Source organism: Botrytis byssoidea, assembly GCF_014898295.1.
Source record: "Botrytis byssoidea strain MUCL 94 chromosome Unknown BBYS_012, whole genome shotgun sequence".
Taxonomy (NCBI): Eukaryota; Fungi; Ascomycota; class Leotiomycetes; order Helotiales; family Sclerotiniaceae; genus Botrytis; species Botrytis byssoidea.
The window spans coordinates 1,199,218-1,215,936 of record NW_024065853.1 but is presented as its reverse complement, the minus strand read 5'-3'; the positions used below and the strand labels follow the sequence as shown (position 1 = coordinate 1,215,936).

At 42.8% G+C, this 16,719-nt stretch overlaps 6 protein-coding genes across 6 annotated transcripts; 2 read left to right on the top strand and 4 right to left on the bottom strand.

Moving 5' to 3' along the window:
• Positions 1 to 207: 207 nt before the first annotated feature.
• Positions 208 to 2,235, bottom strand: EAE97_006783 (uncharacterized protein; the record flags this gene model as incomplete). Its single annotated transcript, XM_038877296.1, has 5 exons — positions 208 to 1,108; positions 1,175 to 1,504; positions 1,556 to 1,659; positions 1,715 to 1,896; positions 1,956 to 2,235. 5 exons carry the CDS (start codon positions 2,233 to 2,235, stop codon positions 208 to 210), a joined length of 1,797 nt encoding a protein of 598 aa, XP_038732228.1.
• A 900-nt stretch (positions 2,236 to 3,135) lies between these two features.
• On the bottom strand, positions 3,136 to 6,571 carry EAE97_006782 (uncharacterized protein; the record flags this gene model as incomplete). Its single annotated transcript, XM_038877295.1, has 6 exons — positions 5,805 to 6,571; positions 5,659 to 5,758; positions 5,402 to 5,604; positions 5,021 to 5,336; positions 3,465 to 4,944; positions 3,136 to 3,320 (listed from the first exon to the last, which is right to left on the bottom strand). Exons 1-6 carry the CDS (start codon positions 6,215 to 6,217, stop codon positions 3,136 to 3,138), a joined length of 2,697 nt encoding a protein of 898 aa, XP_038732227.1. The 5' UTR covers positions 6,218 to 6,571.
• Positions 6,572 to 7,615: 1,044 nt separating this feature from the next.
• On the top strand, positions 7,616 to 9,637 carry EAE97_006781 (uncharacterized protein; the record flags this gene model as incomplete). The annotated part of the gene is made up of 1 exon (XM_038877294.1): positions 7,616 to 9,637. The coding sequence occupies one exon, from the start codon at positions 7,616 to 7,618 to the stop codon at positions 9,635 to 9,637; it is 2,022 nt and encodes a 673-aa protein (XP_038732226.1).
• Positions 9,638 to 10,445: 808 nt separating this feature from the next.
• On the bottom strand, positions 10,446 to 11,030 carry EAE97_006780 (uncharacterized protein; the record flags this gene model as incomplete). The annotated part of the gene is made up of 1 exon (XM_038877293.1): positions 10,446 to 11,030. The coding sequence occupies one exon, from the start codon at positions 11,028 to 11,030 to the stop codon at positions 10,446 to 10,448; it is 585 nt and encodes a 194-aa protein (XP_038732225.1).
• A 1,047-nt stretch (positions 11,031 to 12,077) lies between these two features.
• On the top strand, positions 12,078 to 14,744 carry EAE97_006779 (uncharacterized protein). The gene is made up of 2 exons (XM_038877292.1): positions 12,078 to 13,090; positions 13,158 to 14,744. Exons 1-2 carry the CDS (start codon positions 12,949 to 12,951, stop codon positions 14,627 to 14,629), a joined length of 1,614 nt encoding a protein of 537 aa, XP_038732224.1. The 5' UTR covers positions 12,078 to 12,948; the 3' UTR covers positions 14,630 to 14,744.
• On the bottom strand, positions 14,719 to 16,113 carry EAE97_006778 (uncharacterized protein). Its single transcript, XM_038877291.1, has 2 exons — positions 15,525 to 16,113; positions 14,719 to 15,409 (listed from the first exon to the last, which is right to left on the bottom strand). The coding sequence occupies exons 1-2, from the start codon at positions 16,052 to 16,054 to the stop codon at positions 14,941 to 14,943; spliced, it is 999 nt and encodes a 332-aa protein (XP_038732223.1). The 5' UTR covers positions 16,055 to 16,113; the 3' UTR covers positions 14,719 to 14,940.
• Between the last annotated feature and the right edge of the window lie 606 nt (positions 16,114 to 16,719).

Here is a 16,719-nt window from a genome sequence, read left to right as displayed (position 1 = left end):
TCGGCAACTGTTTAATGGTATACAAACGAAAGTTTAAAGCCAGTCTATCTAACATCTTCTCGGGGTTAATGAACGTGTTCTCCACAAAACAAAATATACAGGCACATACTGGGAAGAGTTGGGATCCTCTTTTGTACATAATTTCAATGACATTATGACATACGACTCGTTCCGAAAGGGTTTAAGTATGAGAATGAACCATTACATCTAATCCGAAGACTCTTTCTGATGATTACTTGTAGCTACTAGAAATGACGATGGATACTGACCGCCAGAATGAATGATGTGGCGACCTACATTGTAGTTGGTAAGGGAGTCTCGCAACTTCTCAAATTCGGGTCGAATCCCGCAAAATCCGCTGACCTCCAATGCCATTGATTCGTCTTTGTCGAATATCATGCCCCCTGGCCAGAGCGAGATTTGCAGCTCCACAATCTCATTCTTGCCAAGCTTCTCCTCCTTGTCATGAGGATGCCAAACATAGGCATCAGACAAGAGTTTTCGCTGATCTGAGGAAAGTCCAGGCTCAGGCAATGTAGCTCTGTGCGAGGCTCGCAAGCGACCATTGGGACCAACATATCTCCAGATATTTTCTTTTGGGATATCTTCGGGTTTTGTGCCTTCGGGTAGGTCTTTGAATGGGATGTTGAAGTACTCCAATGCGTTACCCTTGGGGTCTAGTTTTCGTAATAAGACAAAAACGTCCATGTCATTGTGATCTGGAGTAGACATAAAAAGCCGCACCTTGGAGAAACCAGAAAGTTCGGTGTATTTGTCGAATTTGAATTCAAATCGGCTAAAGTTACAGCCCCTTGCTTCTGCATCATAGCTCGTGGAGCAGACTGATTCGATAGGACGCGTCGATAGATGATTCGTGGCTGTATCGAGATAGAAATTCTGATACTGAAATTCTGGTGGGGGGTAAGTGGTGACTGGTCGGTTGACTACATTAGGCCTGTTGTAACCCAACAAAGACAGGCGAATCCGGGGAGTGTTTTCCCATCCATTGTTGGCAGAAATCATGAAATGATCAAAGAATCTTTGTAAGTCATCGTTGTTGTCTGACTGATATAGATCGTGCCATTCTTGAGTAGTGTGAATCCGTAACCTATGAAGACTGGTTAGCACTTACTCTGGGTAAGGTAGGTGACTTGCTGCTGAATTCTTGGCGTACCATTTTTCAGACGAGGATGACAAGAGATATCCACGAAAAGAACCCTCGGTATGTAGACCAGTTGAGTAACTGGCTGTAGCATAAATTGGTACGTTGATTCTGCCAAGCTTGGGTTTCTTATCTTCCCAGTACCAGTTCCATAGTGGATGTTCATCTACCATTGCACACACATCTTCTCTTTGGTTCTTGCCACCGAAAGTAGAAAATAATTCGTTCCAGAAGGCGCGGTCAGGAATACCTCCCCGACAAATGGATTCACGGTAGAAATCCCCAAGCCCTTCCCACGGCGCGATAGCCTTGAGATGAGGCGGATTTTCGGCAGCTATGAACCTAGACGAAATTAATCAACAAGACGTTGGTTAGAAGCAGAGGGTAAATTACCATTGGGCTGCACCGAGCCAGGAGTTCCCCGCGAGTGCGACAGATCCGTTGCACCATGATTGAGCAGCAATCCATTCAATCGTATCATAGCCGTCACGGCCCTCCTAATTTTCGATTATGTCAGTGCCAATACAGTTGATTTGTGGTAGATACACCTACTTGAGTTCCAAAAACCTGTATGTCTCCTTGTGAATTGAAGGCCCTACGAGCATCAACGTTCACAACAGCATAGCCTCTCTTGCACCATTCTGCCGGATCAGGGCCTTCGAATTTTTCCAAGCCGCTCGTAGCTGCTAATGGAATACCAACGCGCGAGGGGAACATATTGAGTAGAAAATGTCCTAGGTAAAATATTAGCACTCCAAGAACAGCACCCTGCATATCTGATAGAAACACCTACCACTACCGGTCTTACCATACGGACTCCACGGAAGCAATGCGGGCTGTGGAGAGTTGTCACTTTCCAAGGCGCGGAACACATCTCCATATAGTATCACTCCATCTCTCAGCTTGATTGGTACATCTTTCTCCCAGATCAGGTCGATTGGCAGAGGTCTGGTGCCCGCAGCTTGCGTCCAACCTTTTTCCAATATACGTTTTTCAGTGGTGAAAGCGCATCTCTCCACGAAGTCGCCAGCTTTGACGGATTTGACTTTGCGGTTCGCCACAAAATGAGACATACTTCGAGATTGAAGTAACAAGGAAGGGCTAAGTGAAGGCTATTAAAGGAAATGGGAGAGGGATTATATGTTAATTTCCAGCCAGCGCAAAGACCAAATGTTATTCCAAGATATAGCTGCTGCCACATCTTGGGCCCACATCTCTTTGGTTTATGTAGTTCCTGTTGGTCATGCAAAAACTTAAGATACATTCATTTGGTAACGAAAGCACCCTTACTTGTTCTCTTGGGTCGTTGAGTAGAGTCTGATCTACTCTGCATGGAATTTTCCGCAAAGAATTCCAAGTTTCTACACTTGTTTCACAGGGTTTGGCTGTTTTTTGGGCTATGCATATTGCATGAGGTCGATGATCCGGAAATGTTATACGGAATTACGGAATTATGGATTTCGCAATGAAACTTCGTGGTGTGTAATTATGATTGACAATCCGGGAATATTCGACGGAATTACGGAATTATGGAATTATAGATTTTGCAGTGAAAATTTGTAGTATATGATCATAGTAGACGATTTAGAAATATTCGATGGAATTGTGGAGATATGGATTTCGGACTGAAAATTTGTATTGTATGGCTATAAGAGCGAATTTGGATCGATTTATTCGAATTAGTAGACTAGAATAATTGGAAAATAATTGGAAAAGTCTTGTGGAGAATGAAATATGGTATTTGTAGTCTAACTAGATGGGTATGAATAGGCTCCATAAGAAAAAAAGGTAGAAAAAATATACGCAATTAGTGGTATCCTGCAGGTTGCACATTTCAATCCGAAAGAAGATTACAGAGATCAACACCTTCGTTGCAATTTACCATTATAAAATTGAAGCGTTTTCAATCGTTTTCAGTGACAGTCAACCTCTCGATCATCTGCCGTTTACAGTCTCCGTATATCGTATCCTCCTCAATCTTCCAAATACTCATCTGTCTCGAGCTTGCCTTTTTTCTCCTCTTGCTTCTCTGGTACTGATTCCTCGCTCGCGTCTCGTCCACCCTTTAGAGCTTCTGGTACTTGGCTATCGATGGTTTCGTTTTTTGTCCAAATGATTGAATCCGCGTCTTCCTCCTCATCACCTTCTTCGTCTTCATCTTAATATTCGTCCTCATTTTCTTCCTCACTTTCTTCCTCCTATCCTTCTTCTCCTCTGGAAGTCAAGTATAGATATTGCTCTATATCCGAATCAGATGACCAGAGTAAATTTCGCTCGTATGTGGAGAAAATATATTCATCACCGAGCTTAGAGACTTCGGATTCTGTATCGCTTTCAGAATCGGAGGTTTGACTTTCGGATGATCCTCTTCTGGCTTTTCTCTGCCCGTCTCTTAATTGCTGTTCGAGTCTCTTGCGTACAATCGCGCAATAATCCTCCGAGCGTAGTGTTTTAGGATTGTTGGGCCCCAGTGTTGCTAATCGATGTGCATAAACACGTTCAAAACACGTTAGGGATTCGGAATATCTTTCTTGATCTTCGAGAACGGAGGCCAAATCATCTAGATACTGGCTTGTGATCCTATGAGTCGATTCAAATATTCTTTGGCTGTCGCGGACCAAGTTACGGAAAAGGGTTTCAGCATCAGCATATTTCCCTGCACTTTGGAAAACACGACCAAGGGCGACGACACTTCTTAATGTCTCTATGTGATCATGCCCGAGAACCCTGTCCTTTATCTTGATGACTCGTCTGAAAATCCTCTCGGCTTTAACAAGTTTTCCTCTTTCCATTAGACTCCATGCAAGGTTGTGTGTATCTTTCAATACATCAGGATTTTCGGAACCATAATTTTTTCTGCGAACTTTTAGCACCTCTCGGTCTATATGAAACGATTCTTCGAAAAAACTTTGCACAGACAATGCACTTGACAACCATGTACGAGCATCTAAAGTTTCAGTTTCCTCCGGTCCATATTTCCATAGACTCGCCTCCACCCACTGACGAGCAATCTTCTCAGATTCTCTATAAAAGCCGCTGTAACCGTAAAATTGCGTGAACTCTAGATAAGGTTTGTATATCATATCTCTACCGAACGCTTCCTCTTTTTTGAGTGTCACCATCAAATCTTGATTCTCTTCATAAAAATCAAGATGGGACAGTAGTTCTTGCCGCAGAGATAAGGGCATCGTATACTCTTCATGAGAGTAATATTTTTCGAGAACTGTTGCAACGAAATAAGCGCTGAGAACCGCAGAGTCGTAGCAAAGTTCCGAAGAAGTGCGCACGCGAATCCAGTCCTGAACCAAAGGGTGTAGAGACAGATGACAATGGTTCTTCTCGTCTCTATACCATCTTTGGATCAGGGACAGTCGAGAGAGTTCATTCAAAATATCCACAAATTTTTGTTCATCCCATTTATCATCTTCAGCAACAAACAAGAGTAGAAGTTCTTCGATCTCTAGTATGTCAGGGCAGGAGAAGAGTTCTATTGTGCAATAAGCCTCAAATAATTGTTGGGATATATTTTGACAATTAAAAAAAGCAAATAAAGTCAGAATCTTTGACTTGTACTTCTTCTCATCATCGAGCATCTCTAGTTGTTGGTAGGAAAGTTCCCAGGTTGTAAAGACGTTCAATGCCGTTTCGTCCGCAGCCTCCCCAATCTTACGTCGATACTGTGACATTCGTGGCGTCTCCCGTAAAATTGTTTCTCGTTGGCGATTATATTTATCCATAAACTGGGATGATACAATCTTTTGACTTTGGATATATGATCCAGCCTGTTATAGCTAGTGGGTGGTACCCCAAGCGATCAACGATAGCGTATGCGTCATCGCGCGATGCGGTATCGCCTACCCGGCTTTGTTTGATGAAAAGATCACAAGCATCATCTTTCGGGAGCCCACGTAGCTCAATGTCGTAATCTGTTTCGGCTAGGACTCCAGTATCTGCGTGTCTACTCGTGATCAAACATTGTCCATGTTGCCCTGGTGGCATAAAATCGGGGAGATGAAAACTTGATGGGTCATCATGATTATCGAAAATTATTAGCCATGGCTCATCCCAGTCTCGAAGTCTATTTAAAACGGAAGTAACTACTTGGTCATCTTGCGTTGAGTCAGCAGGGCCTTTGATATGCTCCAGTAATGACATGAAATCTTTCTTGACAGTGCTCTTGGATGTTGCATCAATCAGAATATGGCTCGAATATTGTTCTTTCTTGCACGATGGCAGTACTCAAGTGCAATTTGAGTTTTACCTTGGCCTCCTAACCCTCGAAGGACAACAATACGAGACTCAGATTCAGAGGATAACCCCTTCTCGATCTTGTTCAGGATATCTTCACGCCCAATAAAGCCACTAACACGGCGATTTGGCACGATGAAGTGGTTTTTGTTGATGTTTTCTGTGGGAGCCACAACATCCGATCGAGAATTCATCTAGGTGAGTATTAGTTGGAAGTTGTGTGGAAATGTAGCAATTTGTTTGGCTACCGATATAAGTATAGATTTGACATCCGTAACATCATTTGCAACCGTGCCAATTGTCAATTTAATTTCTTTTGCGTTGAGATCAACTGTTTGCAATAGAGATCTTTGAGAATCAGGAGAGTGAATGTATCGTAGTTGTGCGCTCTTACAAATCAATCTTTTGGATATGGAGACTCAACAAGGACTTCTCTCTTTCGAGATCTGCAATCATAGAGGATATCTTTTTTTCTGATCTCACTGCTATAAATGCCTCTCGAAATTTGACTCTTTTTCCTTCATCCGGAGTAGCAAGATAACTTTCGAGGCTGTCCTTAATATCCTTTGCAGAATCAGAACAAGTTTTCACAACCGAATACACTTCGGAGGTTTGTAAAGAGGTATTCTTAATAACTAATGCTAGAAGATTGATGAATTGCTCGATGTGTTGTATTTGTCCCCGAATCTTCTTCGGACCATTCTGTATTTGCGTCTTGATATCGTTCAAGAATTTAATGGCATCGTAGCTTTGCCGGGCGATTTGAGAGGAGGCTGCGATGGCGCCCAAAATAGATAATGGATCCATATTCGAAACACAAAATGATATGTCTTATAACATCTATACACACACGTATATAGTGCAAAGGAAGGAAACTGTTTGATAAAATATCAAATTCGAAGATTCATGAAATGCTTGAATAACACTGACATAGCCAAACTGAGAGTAGGCAGGATATAGAGATCTTCGTAATATGATAGTTCTCATCTGCGCGAGCCTCAAGATGGAACAGCAAATAGTACAGGGAACAGAACCCAGCCTTGTCAGCTTGCCATTGCAGGACAATTCATAGGCCATGGTGAATTGTAGATTTTTACCGATATATGCAAGCCAGCGGTCAGCGCGTCAACTGCACAACGCTTTGGTTAAACTAGATGGGCGATATGATCTAAGCCACCAAAGAGGTTGCAAAAGTACAGATTATTAGCGCTTATATCATGCAAATGCTTAGATAGAGTGCTAGCGATATGTTGGGTTATGAGTGTTATCTCGCGTGATATGATGAAGCAAAAGAGGCTAGGGGGTCGAGAGGGGTCAAGAAATGCGTATTGACTGCGATGTCTAGGCCCCAACAAGATTCTCCATTGGAATATACCTACCAACTTTCAACTGAACGATCTATGGTTCAACACACTTATGGTACCAAAATTTAATACCTATAGACTCGTATTTGCTTTGATTGAATGAGTTCATTCCTGCATGTTTCCCGAAGAAAGGAATCCGGTCAAAGTATTGACGGACTAGGTTCACCAGGGGGTGCACAGACTCACGGGATAATGTGATAGGAAAGTACAATTTCACATTCAAATTTATCAACTTCAAAATTTAATCAAAATTCCAAATTTTATTTAATATTATTCAGATTAAAATATATGATTTATAAATATAAGATTTATATAATATATAAAGATTGAATTTTAAAAATGAATAATAAATTTAAAAATCAAATAGTATGTTTTTCTACCAAATTTTTTGATGGGATATTATATAATCAATTATATAAATTTGAATTTTGTTTTTTTTTGAAATAAAACTTTTATTATATAAAACTTTTATATTTGAGAATAATAGTTTTTAATTTCAAAATCAAATATCAGGTTTTTTGAATTTTAATTGAATTATCAAAACAGCTCTTTTTGGTGTGAAATTGTGCTTTTCCTCTTAAGTGTCCCGTGAGTCTGTGCACCCACTGGTGGTTGAGCCGTGCAGCTTGCGTAATGCCTCTTACACCACGTGATAACGAGCTCTAGCGCGTATCAGTCGCGTTGACAGTATGTGACAAAGGATCGCAAACGAAACACAAATTCAATTAGAATTTGTCTATGCCGCCAATTGTCTTGCTTTGCTTTCTTTCAATTCCACGTACTATTTTCAATTGTTTTGGATTGTGCGCACACAATCGCCGGCAATTCTGATCTCAATAAAATGCAGGAGTTTATTGATTTGATAAGTTCGAGTCCAGAACCAGAACTCCCGAAGACTCGTGCAAAAGTCGCAAAAGTCGCACCTGTCGTCGCTCCCAAAGCTCCACTCAAAGATCTATCACAGAATATCCCCAGACCGCCGACGGTCCAGCTCTTTGACTTTAGTTTTACCAATTTCGATAATGCGACTAGTATTGAGACAGCGAAGGCCCCGCCACCAAATCCCCCGATACGATCTCCCAAACCAAAAGCTTCCAAGATAGTACAACTCGATGATGGCAATGAACTCCAATTGTGGTCTGATGATTTCGACACGACCATTGGTTCTGTATTGAATAGTGCACCTGTAAAGCGGGATATTGGAGCCTCAAAGCAGCGACAAGATGACAATGCTCCTATCGAAATAACAGATTCAGACGACCCATTTACCTCTCCGCCACCTGCGAAACGACAGAAAGAATTACCACCAAAAGACAAAGTACCGAGGGCAGCAGGCGGATACAAACGTACTGTTTCGAATATTGAGTCCCTCCGAACAAGTAAAGCAGGACCACACAAATACAGTTTAAACAGATCAAACTCTTTGGGGGCAGACCCTTTATTGTTTACAAGCTCGCCGGATGTGTCCGCTGCCCGTTCGAAACATGGCAAGGGAAAGTCATCTTCCATCCGATATGACGATGATGATGATGACGAAGTGGAGATACCACGGAAGAAAACCAGCAAGCCAATATTTTTGGATGTCGAGGATGAAGATGACTTTCCATCCATTGAGAATCTGAAATCTTGGAATCCGCCACCAAGGCGATCGAAAGCGATTGAAGAGCCAATGCTACATAATTATGATGATTCCACACCCGAGAAGAAGAAGAAGCGAGAGAAGGTTGATAAATCTAAAGAAAAGGCTTCAAGTGCAGCAGAAAAGAAGGCGGCAAAAGATGCTGAGAGGGAGCAAAAGCGTATCGATAAAGAGTATGCCAAAGCAGAGAAGGAGCGAGAAAAAGAAAAGGCAAAGGATCTGGCGAAGGTCAACGTCGATCGTACCAAGCCCGAAATTTCGACTCCGGAAATGATTGTTGATTTGCCTTCATGTATTCAAGATAAAAGTCATATGGCACTGAGAACTAGAATCGATGTTTTACTGACGGAATTGGAAGTTCAGCAGTCGCAATGGGAGAATTCAGATCTAGTCATCAAGTGGCGTCGAAAGGTCATTTCGGAATACAATGAAGAAAGTGATATATGGGAACCCATACCACGGCAAATCAAGGATGAAAAGCACATTCTATGTATCATGCCAGCTAAGAAGTTCGTTGATATGGCTTTAGGAAGAGGAGATGTGGATCTAGATACTCATGTTTCTATCCTCAAATCACAATTCGAATCATGCAAGTTGATATACCTTATTGAAGGTCTGACTGCATGGCAAAACAAAAATCGGAACATCAAAGACCGACAGTATCAAGCTGCCGTGAGAAGTCGAATCCCAGAGGATGAAGTGGCTAGTAGCAGTAGCAATCAGAAGAGAAAAGCAACACAAGCAGACGAGTACATTGAGAACGCAGACAGTATCATTGAAGACTCTCTGCTCAAACTGGAAGTCCTCCATAAAGTACAGCACCGTTTGAGTACCAACACACAAGATAGCGCAAAATGGGTCGCACAATTTACCAAGCACATATCTACAATTCCATATCTAGCCCAACGCGAAGCTCTCGGTTTGAATTTCTGCATGGCGGGCGGTCAGTTCAAATCTGGGAAAGATACCACAGATACGTATATCAAAATGCTGGAGGAGATACATCATGTTACAGAGAAGATGGCAGAGGGAATAGTAGCTGAATATCCCACTCCTCAGGCTCTGTTACAGGGATTCAAAGAAAATGGTTCGTCGGCATTAGAAGGATGTCGAAAATTGGCGAATAAGAATGGTGCGCTTACGGACACGAAGATTGGGAAAGCAATTAGTAGGAGGGTGTACAAGATTTTCATGGAAGAGGATCCGGAGAGTTTTGACATATAGGGGTATGTGGACTTTGGATTTTGGGGCATGTGTTCGGCGTTTTTGGAAAGAGGGGATGGGCAGGATTATCAATGTGTGGATTTTGGAAGGGGGCAATACTAAAGTCTCACTCTGAAACAAGGGACTCGGTGTTTTTTGGTGGTACCAGAGTCGTCGGGCTCAAAATTTAAAAGGAGTGTTGCGGTCAATAGTGTCTCGGTAGAGAGCTTGCGCGGTGAGGAGTATTAGATTGGTGTTGTATTTGTATCGATATTTACCACGAGTGCAAAGTATCTCCTGTCTTACGATAAATGAACATTCACGCAAAATACATGATCGTAATTCTTCACAATTATTTTCTTTTCCCAAAGACGTGTTTGTGTTATGTATGCTTGTAAGGAATACTAGGTAGTTATCACTTGGCCGAAATGCAACCGCAAAGAATGATTTAGGAAACTGTTCCGTCTCTCTCTCAAGAACCCAATAAAGTAATTAATTAAAAAGAAAATAAATCTACGCATTCGAAAATGTTCGATTTTAGATCCATCCCCAGACTCGATAAAGAAAGGTATCTGTCTCCATGCATGTATCATAATTCCATATCAAACCTCCATTTCCTGGGTCTGTCATTCCGTATGTCCTTGTAACCGTGGGCCCAGATGAGATAATAGCTGGAAGTATCCGACTTCTGCTTTATGTACCAAGCTATCCTTATTCCTCCGATTTCCTTATCCTTCCCTAAATATCCGTCCCTTTCCTTCCTGAATAGTTTGATACCGTGATGAATATCTCCCAAAACCTGATCCAAAAGAAATATAAAAGTAAGGCATCAGACGGGAAGCTCTTCAATCTCATACTGTTCGTCAAACCGTCTATTCGCTTCCCTCCTAGCTCTTCTTTCTCGACGTCGTCGATCATCTTCATCGTGAGTATCTCGTCTTGTTCTCTCATATGAATCATATCCATATCCATGTCCATGTCCATGCCTCGTCCCTCTCGTCTCTCTCCTATCTTCTTCTTCTCTAACCCTCTCCCTTCGATGTCGATATGCTCTTTCATCATCATCTTCCACATCCCTCCGTCTTCTCTCCTCCTCAAACCCCCTCTCCCCCCTTTCCCTCCTCTCCTCCCTCTCCCTAACCACCCTGCCATCCCCCTCCCCCTTCCCATCAAAAAACCCCCCACTCTCAAGCATCTGCTCCATCCCCACCACCGTAGCCGCAGCAGCCATACGACTCTTCCACGGTCCCCCCTCCGTCAACAACGTAGCCCCAATCGCCAACCCCATCATCCCCAAGGTCGCCGCTAGATTTTTCGGCGTCACTTTTTTTTTCTCATGACGAGTATCTCGTCGAGAATGGGAATGAGGATGTGATTTCTCATTTCGAGAGCTGTGGTGCTGATGTCGTGACATCTTGAATTTGCTTTTGACCTCGGTCTTGGTCTTCGTCTTGGTCTTGACGCTGCAACCTTTTATTTCTTTATCACTTATCGCTTTTCGATGCGCAAAAATCGCAATAAACTCAAATCAACAAGCAAACAACAAGATTTCTCAGAACGCATGCAAAAGTACCCATCCAAAAGAATCTGAGTCCTTCACATAAAATCTTTCTTTATAAACAATACCACAATCACAAACCTCACAAAATCGCCAGCAAAGTAAAACAAATGAATCACAAACGCGGCTGAGCCGCTGCGAACCGTTGCCTGACGATCTCGAGTGGATCAACTTGTTGTGGCGGGGGCAAACGAGAACCTATGAAATTTTTCCGATCCTTCACACTTTCAGGTGTAGAGAAATCTTCCAACGTGTGAACTTATGACTGTATGACTGACTCTCAGGCTGAAAAATCCTCGGTGAGCAGAATGTGTGAATGGATGAGATGGAGATTTATGGGGTGGTGCTGATATCATGTGAAGATTTTCGGGGGTGTGGAGGCTGAATATCAGTTTTTTTTGGGGGGGGGGGGGGGTTTGCGATAAAGAGTACAGGTGCAAACTTGTGAATTTGTGGATTTGGGTAGGAAGATGGGCAGATAGGCAGATTTTATGGAGAGGGGTTGTGAAGGATTGGATTTGATTTTATGAGAGATGCTGCGTGGGTATATGGTAGGAGGGTTGATGTAAGGAATTGGTTTCTTACTCATTTGCTTGGTTAGGTATCTTGGTATATTACTTGGATATCTACCATACCTACCTACCTATCGTTACAGGTTATTCGATAGAGGAATAAGACATTGATACCAAGCGAGTCATGGTAGGTAGGTATGTGATCTGATTTCATGTACGCGTGATATAATACGATCTCATAATCACGCGACCAAACATTTCTTTCGACTCTCCTTTTCAAGAGTTGATTTGCAGAGGGACTGGAACTTTGCTTGTATACGTCGTGCTTTACTCGAGGATCTTGAGAGGGGTTTAGAGTAACACTACCATAAACATCAGATCTTTGGGACATGTACAACTTTATATACTTTTCTTTACTCCACTCGATCTCACCTTATCTCCAAAATCTAATGATCTCCCCCTTTCCGCAGCTAGTTAGCCAGCTACCATTTTCTATCTACTTCGTATATACAATATCCACTACACATCCACCCGAGCCACCTCCGGATCCCTATCCATTATACTCCCTTCAACCGCACCCTAGTCCCTCGAATTAAACCCTTTCATGCGTGCACTTCTCCGTCCACCATTCAAACAATGGGTATCTCCACAATCACGAACAAGCTTTTAATTAACCTTCTATTTACTCAACTGACACTCACCCCAGGCGAAGCTCACGAGCAAATCATCTATTCTCCATAACTCTGTACAACGTTCTAGCGTTGAAATAACAAAGTCTAAAAACATCCAAAATCCCCCATGCGTATCCACTCTATTGTGAAAATGGAGTCTTGACTACTTTTTGGCAGCGGTCGTATTCTTTCGCATACCGGTACACCTTCTACTTCGGAATCGTAGGTTACATGACTATTGATACATCCATCGTATTCTATCCATCTTTATTAATCGAATTCCTAAACCCTCCCACTTCTTTGATGGCCCTACTCTGAAGAAGATTAAACATATGGATCCCAATGTATTTCAGGAAATACGAGTGGACTCGGGGCAGAAAAGAATGGGACAGGAATCAGTCCCTATCAGTAATTGATTTAACACACTTGCAGTTGTGTTGCTATAAAACACTTGGCATTCCACTCATCTTTCACCGATATATAATTGCATTCCCATTCTACTAAGTGTTGAACATTTCAATCATTCACTACACTCGTTTACGTCGTTGACTCTCTATTGTCAATATCGTTCTTTTCAAGCCATTTTTAAACATGAAGGGGGCATCTTTAATCAGCACGGTTTTGCTACCCGTGCTATCAGTTAATGCGGTTTACACTTGGCCGTCCGAGTATGATCAACTAGAGGATATTCTTTATCTTCAACAAGGTTACATACGTTTTGGCTTGAGAGATGGTAAGTTTTTGAAAAAGATATTTCAAGTTGATGTTGAGAATGAATGGCTTACTAATTCTCGTATCAGGTGTGACGCCGTGCGATTTCTCGTCGACAGGAGGTGGACGTCAGGCGGCTGCGGAATGGATAAGAACTGCTTATCATGATATGGCTACCCATGATGTAGAGACTGGCCTTGGAGGACTCGATGGTTCTATAGCCTTTGAACTTGGCCGAGCGGAGAACCCTGGTGATGCTTTTAATGCTACCTTTGCATTTACAGAAGACCTTCGCTCAATTAAAGCTTCGTCGGCCGATCTTCTTGCAATGGCCGTTGTCGTTTCTTCAATGTCTTGTGGCGGCCCAATCATTCCATACAGAGGTGGACGAGTCGATGCCATGAAAGCTGGTGTTTCTGGCGTACCCGAGCCTGATCAGGATTTGGCGACACACACTGCAATCTTCGCAAAGCAAGGATTCAACACCGCCGAGATGATAACCATGGTAGCATGCGGCCATACTCTCGGAGGTGTCCATGGGCTCGATTTTCCTCAGATTACCGGCGACGGCAGCGCAGAAAACTTTCCAAAATTCGACAGCACCTACACCAAATTCGACAACACTATTGTAACTGAATATCTAGGGAACAATTCGACCGACCCGCTTGTGATCGGTCAAAATGATACCTTCAATTCCGATAAACGTATTTTTGGTGCCGACAACAACAAAACGATGACTTCTTTAGCAGATCCGACGAATTTCCAAACGCAATGTTCTGAAATCTTCGCTCGAATGATCGATACTGTTCCTGCAGACGTCACACTTTCTGAAGTCATCACACCCATCGAAGTGAAGCCATGGGGAATTTCTCTTTTCTTGGCGGGAAATAACACTCTTTCCTTTGGAGGATACATCCGCGTTCGCACCACCAACCGCAACGCCGATGATGTGACCGTATCTCTTCAATACCGCGATCGTAAAAACAACACTTCGACCACTACAATTCCTGCCACTCGAGAACGTTACTTGTTGGGTCAGAGTTATGGCTTCGCTTCAGAGATCTTCACTTGGTATGGATTCAGCACTGTTCTTGATGCTACAGCCGGCATCTCGTCTTTCGATGTCATCTTACATACCGTCGGTGCAGCTGATGAAATCATCACCAATAACGGCGGGGGTTTCCCACTCTCAGACGCCGTTCTATACCAACCGGCACAATCCTGTCAGCCACAGGTAGCCGTCGATGACGCAGGCCAATGGAATATAACAGTTACTGCAGCCGTTCGTGCCGATCGTATCAGCGAACCTGTCGCCTTTGACTGGGTATCCGAGCGTGCCATACCAGGCGTGATGGTGAAATCACTAGAAGTGCAACGTACAGCTATGGAGAAGGTGAGTGAGGAAATCGATGGATATTATTTATTCAGCGGGACGAAGTCGATCGATGATGTGCAATGGTCTACCACGTTTGATGTGGTATTGGGAGAGGGAGATGACGTATCGAAAGTAGAGTTCCAGTCGACGTCGGCAATGGCCACGAGCTGTACCGCATTTTCTTGAATTATGAGCGAGTCGAATTTAGTATTGATTAATAGCGATGACATTTCTTAATGACAACCTAGTTTTGAATTTGATGAGATACTGCTGTAGATTTGAGTTCGCTGAATCGTGATTGTGAGCCCCGAGATATATTCAGAGTAGGTTAGCCAGTAGGTCGTACAAAACTATACAGACCGGGAAAGACATGCACGCAGCATCCTGATAATGACAAGAATGCAAGGGTGTATCCAGTAGAACATGCTAAATGTTGATCATCATAGTTGCATAGCACAACATTTCCTCGGGCATTAACAACATTCCACATTATAACATCACCACCTCTCAATTTTGCCTACCATTCCCACGATTCCAAACCGATCTACAATCTTTACATTGCAGACCTTTTCCTTCTCTTCCTCCATGAGTATCCGGTACTCCTCCCCTACATAGAATGGACTCGTAGCTCTATACGTAACCTTTTTTGGCAGAAGAACCGTAAGCTTATTATTCACCGTGCCTCCCTCACTCTTTCCTATAATATGCCTCCAGAAATCAACCATATGTATCAAATTCAGCGGACCATGTACGACACAATCCCGATGTCCCTCGACTTTCCGACACCAGTCCCGGTCAAAATGTATTTTATGCGCGTTGAAAGTTAATGCGGAAAACCGGAAAAGGGATATCGGCGTATGGGTAATAGTGTGCTCATATTTGGCGGAAGTAACTGGGATGAGGGAAGGAAGTGGCGGAAGAGGAGGCGGGTTGTTAAAATCAATTGCTTGTCTAAACAACCAATTTCTGGTTGTATTTTGATTTAGCATATATTACCAGCTTGCCAAATTCTTGAGTCACTTCTCCAATTGAATGACAACTTCAATGCTCCAACAATATGATATGGCGAGTTTTCACTTACCTTCGATCCACGAGCGCAAGTCCCCTGGAATTCTTGAATGTCTTTTCAACCCCCACAACTATCATCTCATCCCCGGCTTTCGTTTTCTTCACTTCCGCACTCTTTAATGTTGTTGTTTCCTCTGCCTTCTCCCCCGTTACCAGCTTATTTCCATCCACCCATTCCAATTCCCCGCCGGCCCACATTCTCCTTGTAAAAGAGCCTGGCGGATTGAATATCGTATCGGATCCATCAAGCCCCAATTTATCCTCGGCATCTGGTGGTGTGAAATATACTAGATGGTGACAGGGAGGAATTGGAAGGGCATCGGAACTAGACTCTACCGCAAAGCTGGAGGAGGAATCAGACAAGCTATGAGAAGCAAGCGTGGCGCTCAATCGCTGGAGTTGATTTGCATCGAGATATTGTGAGCGGACCAATGGACCATTTGTTGAATGTTCTTTAAGCAGCATAGAGGCCAATGCGGATGCGTTAGCATCTTTTGCATATTTGGTAGCCCGAAGACCATACTTGATGAGTGACGGTATCATTCTAGATTAAAGAATTTGGGCTCGAGATGAGACTGGATATGGGTAATTGTTATGGTTGGAACCTTCTAGGTAAGCTCTCTTAACCTTATACCCCACGTCATTTACGTTAGTAGATGCTTAATTGATAGTTTGTCTCCGGACTCTAGATGCTCCACTAAATAAGAATTCGGACAATCCACATGGGCCTGGGCCACCGAGGTAACTTTCAATCAACCTCAAGTTCAATCACAACTACATACACAAGCTCTATCTTTTTTCCTGGTATAAAAATGGATATTACTGTATGGAAAAGCTCTACATATCCACCATATCTCTATCCTAAATGGTTATCTCATATGTTTCATCTGATCTTCAAATATGCACATTGTGGACACAGAATGTTTTAGACGCAATCTCATGGTCTCCTAAAGACACACATGAAACCATAAGGATGTTTTATATCGAAAAGTACGGGGTCTACGGATAAACAAATGAATGACAGTGAAACAACTGATACAGGTAGAAGGCAGATGGATTTGAGATTCAAAAGTATATTCAGGATTCGCGTCATTGCGATCAAAGCTTGTTACTGTACTACACAAAATACCCTATTGGAAAGATTGGTAGATGAATTTAAACGAATGCCCCATAACTCCCCTCCTTGCGCCGAGAAGAATAGATCATCG

Bases quoted from the DNA above. Each gene is read 5' to 3' on its own strand.
- EAE97_006779 (XM_038877292.1), top strand. From the start codon at position 12,949: ATGAAGGGGGCATCTTTAATCAGCACGGTTTTGCTACCCGTGCTATCA. The intron at 13,091-13,157 runs GTAAGTTTTTGA...TTCTCGTATCAG, and splicing joins ACGTTTTGGCTTGAGAGATG to GTGTGACGCCGTGCGATTTC.
- EAE97_006778 (XM_038877291.1), bottom strand. From the start codon at position 16,054: ATGATACCGTCACTCATCAAGTATGGTCTTCGGGCTACCAAATATGCA. The intron at 15,410-15,524 runs GTAAGTGAAAAC...AAATACAACCAG, and splicing joins CTTGCGCTCGTGGATCGAAG to AAATTGGTTGTTTAGACAAG.